Genomic DNA, 11,897 nt, shown 5'->3' on the forward strand with positions numbered 1-11,897 from the left:
TATATATATATATATATATATATATATATATATATCCATATTGCCCTCTGTATGATTCATGACAATTTGTTTGGAATATGTAATGTAGCTCTCAGTTATGCAGAAGCATGATATGCTTTTATTATTTTACTTGTTTCAGGTATCAGACTATGGCTATACTGGAGCATTGCCTTGACAGGTTAATTGATCAAATTGGCCCCTGTACTTATTCTATTGGTTTTGTTTGCTGAACTGTTCAGTTACAGATATGTAAAAAAAAAACAAAAAGAACAGTATCAGTTGCGAAGTAGTGTAAAAAAAACACAGACATGCACAAACACTCATACACACATACACACACACACACACACACACACACACACACACACATACACTCACTCATATACACACTCATACCTACACTCACTCACATCAACACACAAGCGCACACACATGAACACACACACAAAATGAGCTTCTTCACTGTTTCTGTCTAAAAAATTCACTCACAAGATATTGTTTGGATCAGGGCTATAGAAGATGATACTAGCTGAAGATGCCATCCGGTGGAATTGAACCTGAAATTTCATGGTCACAAAGTGAATCTCTTAACCACACAGACATAGTAAAAACAATGAATTAATTGCACTTCGTTTTGCAGCTGACAACATGTATGCCATAAGACTGCTTAATCAACAACAACAGTAGCAACAACATCAACAACTATAAAAACAATCATATGTAGTATGTAGTTTATAGAAATTAATACTTGTATATATTGAAGTTAAAGATCATTTATTTAGTTTTAAATTATAGAGCTGTTCTTTTGGTAAACTTGATAAAGCCTCATTGAAGTATCTTGATACTAGTAAAGAAATGTACAAAGAATAACTGAAATCCTTACCTATGTAGAGAAGAATACCGTTCCCATTGTGACCTGCAAAATAAATGGAAAAATAGAAGAATTTACAATTTTGGAACCATAATAATATTATTTTATAAAATCAAAGTTAACTAAATATCAGAAGAAAATTGATACGCAAAGAAAATTTTTTGATATTAATGAGAAAAAATTACATGTTCTGACCATTTCATACAAAATCAATTGAAAGAAGAAAAGAGTATATTTGTCCAGTGAAAATGAACAAAAGTAGAATACACCTATCCTTGTTTATCACTGATGTAGGATAACATGGTATGCTCACTTGTAAACTATGTTACGCTTATGATGGAATTGATATGTGGTAACGTTGGTTGGTATTCAGTCAGAGATTTTGTTTGGAGTGCAAAAATACACCTCAATAAACATTCCCAATGTACTGTCTTAAAATATAAAGGGGGGACAAAATGGATAATGTAAATCTACATACACAATGATTGGAAAAAATAATGAGAAGATCGTGTTTGGAATGCCTTGAGCCTTGATTAATAGGCCTGCTTGATCAGTGCTGATCTGGGATTACACAACAATTAAATGAGAAACTATGTCACTCACTATTGTTCATAACTGAGAAAAATAATTTCAGGCACAGATGTAGGTGTGTGGTAAGAGGTTTGCTTCCCAAGTGTGCTACCCTGGGCAAGTGTCTTCTAATAACAGCTTCAGGCTGACAGCCTTGTGAGTAGATTTGGTAGCTGGAGACTGAAAAAATTCCATTGTGTATGTATGTATATATATATATATATATATACTTTATTTGTGTATTAAGGCTACCATTATTACTGCTACACAAATAAAGAATCTTTCTCCGCCAATGCGGTGTTAGGCACTCATTCTCATCGTTCGATATTTGTGTGTGTGTGTGTGTGTGTGTGTGTGTTGCTGTGTCTTTGCCTTGGCATTATGTTATAGTTGTGTGTGTCACCAGAATGCAAGTGGTGTCCTTCATTTCCTGTCTTTCATGTCTGGTAATGGGAAAATATTACCTTACTTGAAAATAGGCGTAGGTTTGTAATGGGGGCTGGGGGCGTCCAAATGATGAAAATCCATTTCAACAAATTCTATTTGACATATTGAGAAGTGGATGTCAAACTGATAATGATGATTAGGTATCAGATTAAGGTTACTGGACTACTGACCTGATGATCATGACTTCAAATCTTGCAACACCTATCAAAGTATATGTCTCTGCCTGTTCTAGTCTGCCTAACTGATAGAAAACAGGTTCCATATTTATTTCAGCATTAAGTGTTTAATGCTTAAAAGACATTCTGCTGTAGATATAGTTACTTTCCACCTCTAAAGAAAACTAATTTTCCAAATATGCAAAATTGGGAGTAAAATAGTAAAAAAAAATTATAAAGACATGTGAGGTGTCATAAGATTGCTGATGGTTGAAAGGCAAATATTAATCCTTTCTACCATAGGCAAAATACTTGAAATTTTGAGGGATGCAGGTGTAGTCGATTACATCGTCTCCAGTGATCAACTGGTAATTATTTTATCAACTCTGAAAGGATGAAAGGCAAAGCTGACCTTGGTAGAATTTGATCTCAGAACATAAAGACATGAAATGTCATTAAGTACTGTGTCCAGTACTTTGTCCATTGGCTTACTGCTTTTGAATGGCAAGTAATAATACATGACAAAAGTGATTGATACTTCAACCAATCTTGGATGATGGTACCCATGTTGAGAACTATTTACTGCAATTAAAAACAGATTGTCTGGAAATTAATTGAAATGTTCTAATATATATTGCTTGCTAGTGAATATCAAAACAATATGCTTAATATCGATGAAATATGATACATTTGGGAAGAACAGAAATGAAGATCAAGAAGGTTAACAAGATAAAAGTAATCCAAAACTCTTATGTAATATTGATAAGTTGTCATAATCATTGTTTTGAAGTTATAGCTAGTGAAATCTCCAGTCATCTTGTATGTTTTATAACTGCAAATCTATGGTAGGTGTCGAAGTAAATTCTATTATTTCCCTGTCTGGAATTATGTATAGGGTAGAATTTAGAATACCTAAATTTGGTGGCTGTTTTAGATTCAGAACTGTGTTTGGCAAATAAATCTTGAGATATCAATAACACAATAACGCACACATACACATCAACATCATCATCCTCATCATTGTTTAACGTCCATTTTCCATTCTGGCATGGGTTGGACGGTTTGACTGGGGACTGGTAAGCCAGGAGGCTGCACCAGGCTCCAATCTGATCTGGCAATGTTTCTACAGCTGAATGCCCTTCCTAACACCAACCACTCCGAGAGTGTAGTGGGTACTTTTTACATGCCACTGACATGGGAGCCAATCAGGCGGCTCTGGCATACACACACACACACACACACACACACACACACACATATATATATTTATATATATATATATATATAAGTTTTTTTATTCTTCATGTGTGTAGGTAACTTTCAACCTTTTTATTATATTTGTTCTGATGTGACTGATGTATGGTTTCTATCGAGTTATATAAGTTTATAATTGTTAACCAGATTGAATAACAAGTAAAACACCAAATAGTGAGATGTTAGGGAGAGTAAGGTACACAGGGAAATTTGTTCAAGACTTAAAGAATGAAAAAAATAAAGGAAATCAATCTTAAGAATTTGTCAAAGCAATGGAAACAATAATATAAAAAAATATAACTAAATATATAACCCATCAATGTGAAATATTTTTTTATCTTTTACTTAGATTAGTCATTGAACTACAGCCTTGCTTGGGCACTACCTTGAAGAGTTACTTGAATGGATCAACACCATTACTTATTTTGTAAGGCTGACAGCTATTCTATTGGACTCTTGATGAATTAGTAAATTATGAGGATGTAAGCAAACCAGCACTGGTTGTCAAGTGATGGTGGTGATTGCCAAGCATAATGACATACATAAACACAGACATATATATACAATGGACTTTCACATGGTTTTTATCTAAATTCACTCACTAGGCTTTTATCAGCCCAGGGCTATAAGCAGAAAAATTTCAGCTCCAATGCTCAAGGTACTGTGCTGTGGAACTGAGCCAAAACACTAGTGGTTGTAATGTGAGCTTCTTAGACACACAGCCATATCTGTTCTGTTCATTAATAATGATTTGATCAGATTTTGTATTATAAGAGAGTAATATATCAATAAGAAAGAAATTTTAAAAATAGCAGAAGAAATCAGTGAGAGTGTTTACAGCATGAAGGTAAGCCTCCAACATCATTTGTTCTTTCTGTACATAAAACCATTTGTTGACTGATCCAGCAGGCTTGTGTTTGACTACACTCTGCTGGAGAGGACCAATATGACTGAAACATGATCATAGCTATCACTTTGCCTACAAACAAAAATCAAATTTGTTTAAAAACATATAAATTGATTTTGTAATATTAATTCTTAATTTCTGGAAATTACTGAAGGTGGCAAGATGGTGAAATTGTTAGCATGCTGGGCAAAATGCTTAGTGGCATTTTGTCTATCTTTACATTCTAAGTTCAAATTCTGCTTAGGTTGACTTTGCCTTTCATCCTTTCAGGGTCAATAAAATAAGTACCAGCTGATCAATGGAGTTGTTGTAATTGAATTAACCTGCACCCAAAATTGCTGACCTTGTGCCAAAATTTGTAACTGATTTTTAGAAATTATTTCCCTTCTCTTTTCTTCAAGTGTTGCTAGCATTTTCTGCCAAACTTTGCTTCTTTTCTTTAACCAAGAAGAAATTTCAATTAATTGAGAAGTACCCTGGTACTATGTGAACCAGTCCTCCTGTGCTTAAGGGTTAAGTAGACCCTGTGATTCAAGGATATTCTTAAGAAAAGATGAAACTAGTAGAGTAAATTCTAAATAAATTGGCAGAAGGCAACAGAAAACCACTTTTGTATCTTTCTAAGAAAAATCATTAATCTTCAGATCTTTGCTTTGAAGCTCATGCTTACTGAGACCTACAAAGCAGAGTACATGAAGCAGGAGAGAGAAAGAATTTTTTGCATACATCATTCAATAGACGCAGGTATTGCTGAATGGTTTAGAAGCCTGCTTCCCAACCATGTGGTTTTGGGTTCAGTCCCATTGTATAGCATCTTGAGTAAATGTCTTGTGAATGGATTTGGTTGACAAAAATTGAAGAGGAGTTTGTTCTTTCATATATATATATAAAACACACTCTGTAAAGTGGTTGGAATTAGGAAGGACACTGAGTCACAGAAATCAGCTCAAATCTGATTGGAACCTTGTGCAGCTCTCCTGCTTGCCAGCTATAGTCAAACAAATACCAGCAAATAACAGCATGGAAAATGAACATTAATCATGATGATGATTATGATGATGATGATAAATATATAATAAGAAGTAAAAGGGATTAATAAATCAAGGCTGATATCTATAAAGCACTCAGTGTTAAACAAATTTGGTTAACTATATCAATCAATCAGATACTAATAAATTCAAATAGAATTAACATCCAAGGTAATTCGTCATGTACATATATATGTGTGTATGCATAAATGTGTGTGTGTGTGTGTGCATGCGTGTGTGTGTGCTTGCATGTACCATTGTATAGTTATCACATATTTGTAACTGAGCATCATCATCATCATCACCATCATCATCATCATCATCATCGTCGTTGTCATACAAGTGAGATTTTCTTTCATGAAAGGCATGTTTTGCTATGAGAAAACATTACCTTGCTTGGAAACAGGTGCAGGTTGGCTATAGGAAAGGAATCTGGCTGTAGAAAAATTGGCCTTAACAAATTCCTTCTAACACACATAAGTGGTAAAGTAAACACTAAATGATGATGATAATGAAAAAGATTTTGTTCCTCACCCTTTTACAGTCTTTCCTAAATTCATGCTATACACACTTAAGTCAATCATTTCCCTTGTTATTTTTTAAATCTTAGTGTTTAATGATGTGATAGAATAATGTACTTGAAAATGTATGAGGTGGTATCAAAAGGCTCCTGGACAAGTTATGTTTAATAAAAAATAACTTATTCACGTAATTTTTAACATCATCATCTTCAAAATAGTTACCTTGTGCAGCAATACACTGGTCCCAGTGTTCCTGCCACTTTTGGAATCTGATCTGGAAGTAATTTTCTGTAAATGCAGACTACAGCTTACACGTGATCACAAAAACACAAATTTCATAACTTGTGAAGTAAACACAATATCGCTCATCACACTGCTTCATGAAGGTCCCTGTTAGATCTCACTGTGCATGCAACTGCATATTGCCATCTGTTGGCATGCTACTGAATGAGTGTTACCTCTGGAAATGTGGAGAAAATTCATCAGCTTGTGAATGAGAATCGTCAGACAATCAATGACATTGCTGATGTTAGTCTGTCATATGGGTTCAGGCAAGCAATCCTAATGTCTGAATTGAACATGCAGTGTGTCTCTGCCATGTTTGTTGTCCACCTGCTGACAACTGAGTAGAAAGAATATCATGTCAAAGTCTGTAAAGATCTCCATCAGCATGCCACTGATGACCTATCCTGCATGTCAAGGATCATCACCAGTGATGAGAGTTGGGTCTATGAATATGACCCTGAAACGAAGCACCAGTTGTCACAATGGAAGAGCCCTTCATCTCTATGATCAACGAAGGCACCACAGAGACACAGCTCAATCAAGAGCATGCTCATAGTTTTTTTTTAAACATCTGTGGTATTGTACATCAAGAATTTGTCCTCCAGGGCTAGACTGTCATTCTATAATTTTACTGCAATGTTGTGAAGCATTTGAGGAAGGACATTTGGTGAATGTGACTGGATCGGTGGAGCATGAAGAATTGGATTCTTACAAGTTTCTTGCCAAAAACAACATAGTATCACTTCCACACCTGCCCTATTCACCAGATTTAGCACCTGCAGACTTTTACCTCTTCCCCAAGATGAAAATGCAGCTCAAAGGTCGCCATTTAATATCATTTGTGTGATCAAGTGTGAATCCCAGAAGGTCTTTGACTCAGAGTAAATGACTTCCAGGCTAGATTCCAAAAGTAGCAGGAATGCTGGGACCAGTGTATTGCTGTGCAAGTTAACTAGTTGTTTCTTATTAAACATAGCTAATTTGGGAACTTTTTGATACCATCTCATACACTCCATTTCAGTATGGAACACGGACATGATGATCACACACACACTCACACACACACACACACATACACACAGCGGGTGCGATGGGTGAATTGTTGTCAATTTATACTTTTTATTTTGCGCATGCGCATTATTTGCTTTTGGTTTTTTTTGACCACGCAGTATAGTAGGGTTGTCTGTGAGAAAAACAGCACCATGGTGCAATTAATTCTGCCAGAAATTTGGAAACGACAGTGTACAGTTTGGTATTCACGACGGAAGCTCCAATACAAACAGATAGCGAACACACAGAATGACCGTTGGCTTGCCGTGGCTCTAAAATGTACTGAGAGTGATAAAAATCAAACAACCAGTCAACATCATGATGTTTGGAGTGATCACTAATGATGGCGATGTTATACTTCAACTCATCTCCTCACACAGCCACAGATACAACACAGAGACCTACATCAGGTGCCTGGAGGAGGCAGTGTTGCCCTGAGTCAAGAGTAGGGCTGCTGGAAGACCCTATGTCTGGCAAGCAACAGGACACTGCACCATGCCACACAAGCAGGAGAACCCAGTCATGGCTGTCAGACAATTTTTGTGACTAGATCACCCCTAACACGCCACCTTACTCCCCAGACTGCAACCCCATTGATTATTATGTGTGGAGTGCAGTTGAGTGACAGACCAACAAACCCCCTTGTTACACCAAAGATGAACTGAATGCAAGGATTATGGCAGCATTCACCAACTTAACCAAGGATACCATCCAGAAGCGTTGCAGGAGATTGTGAAGTCATCCGGAGGACGTGGTTGAAGCCAATGACGATTTTATTGAATAAATTTACTCTACAGTATTTCAAGATATTTCTATGTAATTTTGGTAAATACATATGTTAAAATGGGATATCAGTGTTATTTTCATTTTTGCATAATTTAGATGACAATATATTCACCGCACTCTGTATGTATGTATATATGTATATATATATATATATATATATATATAGGGGGAAAGTAAGTAGAAAAATAAGCGAAAATGCACATTGGAATGATTAGTAATATTACAAAACCGGTATGCTTTTGAATCTCTTTATCAATTCACTGTAATGACTTTTATTACCTTTATTCCTACCTCAGTTCATCTAATTGTATATATCTTTCGTTACTTTTCATAAAAAGCCTTTACTTTTTTGGATTTCCAATGTGCATTTTTGCTTATTTTTCTGCTTATTTTCCCCTTACATTTCCACGTGTAGTTTCTATTTTGTTTTTGTAACATATTTCTATTATATACATATGCACACACACATGCACAATATACTTCCACACAGTTTCCATTCCAATTCACTAACAAGGCATTGGTAGGTCCAGGGCAATAGCAGATGCTTGCCCAGTGCTGTGCAGTAGAACTGAACTGGAAACTAAGCTGCTGCAAAGAAAGCTCCTTAATCATACAAGCATGCCTGCAACTATAGAGAAATCTAAAATAATGAAAATGTGGGGAAAAACCTATCTCCTTGGTGCAGTTCAGTTCTAACATATATTGTCATATTAGTTATGCTTAAGTCATCAACAGAGATTATATTCCTTTTATGATTTGTAATATCAGTCAAATTATGTTCCTTGCTGTTCTGTTCATTAAAAGATAGAACTAAATGTTCTATTTCAAATCAGCAACAATGTACATACATATAGACAGACAGAAAGATAGACATACTTACATATATATATATGTGTGTGCAATTATATATATACACATATATAATAGTTCATCAGTAGTTTAGTCTTTTTAAATATCCATTGTTAATTACTGTGTTCTGTGGATTTCTTATCTCATGTTGTTTAGATTCTCTTCCACAAATGAAGCAGTAGATAAAGAAATCCACAGAATAAAACATGTATGTATGTATGTATGTATGAGACATTGTCATATCTTTTCTATCAAAGTAGGTACTAAGAAACCAGAGTTTGTTTATTAATATCATAAAATGTTGATAAGTGTAATAAAGCATTTTATTGTAGCATAGTTATGTGTTTTCACGATAAGGAGTCTGAATATTAAAGTTTATATCTAAATATATCAGTGGGATTTTTGTTTTTTTGTAATGATGTTATCTCAGCTATAAATGTTAGACATGACAATTCTATTTTCTTTTTATATTTAGTGCAGCAAGTCAGAGGATACTAAGTTCATAGTACTTATATAACCAAAATACAGCCAAGGTAGAGTTTAAATATCAACTTTTGCCTGAAGTTACACTTTTTTGCAAGTGGTACAAATATGAATGAATGTATGAAGTTGTACTTACAATGAATTTGTAAGGAAAGTATATGTTAGGTATTCATTATTGATGATGCACAATGTAGAAATGCATCAAATGTCCTCATTTGCCTCCACTGGGATGAATATTGTATATAGGTAGGCATATAAATTAGTGTATTTTAGAGACTTAATTACTCAGAGACATCATCTGTGCAGTTAACAATCAGCTTGACTAAAACTTTATTAAAGAGAATGGAATAAAAATATTCATTGTAAAACATGAAAACTTTAATCATAACATTGGGGAACAGAGTTTTTGTTGTCTGATGTTGGAGACACGTTTCCTACTAATTCAGGGGTGCTGATTTCAAAAATGAAATCCATTTTGCTCTATCATGTCAAAATTTTTCACAAACTAAGATGTCCATTTTTCAACATTTCTGGTATTGTCACCATTTCTAAAGATAGATTTGACATAACTTTGAAAACAGTTTTTCTATGTCATTTAAAGTAAATACAACAACAAAAATGAAAACAAAAGTTATGATTTAAGTATCTTTAGTAAATAAAAAGTATCAAACTTGAGCAACTATCAGTATTTTCAACCTAATCAGTTTCAAATGTCATGATGATGACAGAAATGTCCATTATACTATTAAATGTTAAGAAACAACATATTTTTGCAGCCCTTGACACCATACATCTCATATTTGTGGAATTTATCTGCAGATATCCCCACGCTTTGCTTAATTTAGTGTGACTATCATTGCAAACTAGAGATGTGTTTTGTTGAACTTTTAACTGTCTCTTATGAAAATTGATATTTTGAATGTGCCCTTAATGTTTTGATTTTGAGGTCACATAGATCAAGGTCACTTTTCATTAAGTATGGTCAAAGAACAGTAAGAAGAATTTCATGGTATGTATGCTCTTTATGGAACTTTGCCATCACAAATCTGCATTTGCTTACCTTATAACTGTTGACTATTCTGAAAATGCTTTCCCAGCTGACAACTGGCTTGAACATATTTTGTATTTCAGAAATATGGCCAGTTATGAGAGAAGAGAATGTAAAAACAGTCCCGATGTCTTCTGCTTATTTCTGGATTAGGCAATGAAACAAAATCACAGATTTTGTGAAGGGGCTTACCTTACTTCTTTACTTACTTTAGCATGAAACTGGGTGACAAGATAAAGCTTAGGCATCCCATATAGTGTGCAAACATGTGTTGAAACACTAAGGCAGTGAATTAAGCAGAAAGTTTTCAGCTTTGTCTTGTGAGAAAAATAAGGCTGGAGTGTTTGTTGGGCCACATATTACGTGACGATCGCAGGATGAGCTATTTTTGGAGACCATGTCTGGCATTGAAAAAGAAGCACGGAATGCTTTTGTTGCAGTTGTATCTGATTTCCTGAGAAACAGGAAGTCATCAAATTATGAAGATCTTGTGCAGACTGTTAACCAGTTTTCGAGCACTGGGCTGCAACATGAGTATAAATGTGCATTTCCTTCACAGTCATCTGAACTACTTCCTTAAAAACCCTAAGGCAATAGTGATGAGCAAGGAAAAAGATTCCACCAAGACATCGAGAACATGAGGACTAGGTATCAAGGCAGGTGGAACACCAACATGGTGCTGTCTACTGCTGATCACTGCAAAAAGACTGTCATGATGCAATTTATTCATATAAAGCAACAAAGAGAAAGTTCATTCCTTGAGTAGTTCAAACTCTAGTTTGACAGAAATATCTATTCTAAGATGTGTAATTAAACATTTTGTGTAATATATCTGTTAAACAATAAAAAAGTACTATTTGGTTTGTGTTAGTTTCTTTTTTCAGTTTTGCATTTAATGACAAAATTGACTTTTTTTGGTAAAAAAATGAATTCCTGTTTAACAAAAGCTTCGACATGATAGAAAATCTCTGGGGGCATTTCTGAACCCAACACCATCAAATAAGGTAGGACTAATTGTAAAAAGTAAGATAATTAAAAAATTGTTTTTGAAATGCTCCCCTGCGTAATATATTTGTTTTGTTTTATTTTATTTAGAGTGTATATACAAAATTACTGCTGCAATAGAAGGGAGCTAGTAGAGGACTGGGCTACTTAGAGTTTTGGCTAAAAGAAAATTTAGTTAGAGGGTGGTGTAGAGGACAGTGGAAGTTATTCTCAGACTGGAGATCTGGTCTGAATGCTTGCAGCAGAATAGTTTCCATTGAATGTTTCTGAGGATCAGGCTGTGATAGATTAAGTCTACCACCTCACCAAAAAGTAGAACCCTTCAACAGGCTTCCGTCTACACAGTTTCCATCTACCAAGTTCCACTCATAAAACTTTAGTCATTTTAGTCAAAGCATTGCACACTGGAGTTGAACCTGGAAGCATAACGTTGCATAACAAACTTGTTAACCACTCTGCCTTAACTGTGCCCATGTTAATACTTCTTTGAGAGATAGTTGAGAGAAAAATGTGGAATATTAAGACTGTGACAAAGAATATGGAAATTTTTCATAAGTAGGCATGGCTGTGTGGTTAGAAAGCTTGCTTTGCAACCTCATGGTTCTGGGTTCAGTCCCAAGTGCCTTCCACTATAACTC

General features: G+C 34.9%; 1 protein-coding gene across 1 annotated transcript in view; it reads right to left on the bottom strand.

Moving 5' to 3' along the window:
* LOC106875377 (neuronal PAS domain-containing protein 3) overlaps nt 1-11,897 on the bottom strand; it is a 543,460-nt gene that overhangs the window by 255,160 nt on the left and 276,403 nt on the right. The window contains exon 3 of the mRNA XM_052968721.1: nt 884-916. Coding sequence (XP_052824681.1) covers nt 884-916 — 33 coding nt within the window. The remainder of the gene's footprint in view (nt 1-883; nt 917-11,897) is intronic.

Source organism: Octopus bimaculoides, chromosome 6 (genome assembly GCF_001194135.2).
Source record: "Octopus bimaculoides isolate UCB-OBI-ISO-001 chromosome 6, ASM119413v2, whole genome shotgun sequence".
Lineage (NCBI taxonomy): Eukaryota > Metazoa > Mollusca > Cephalopoda > Octopoda > Octopodidae > Octopus > Octopus bimaculoides.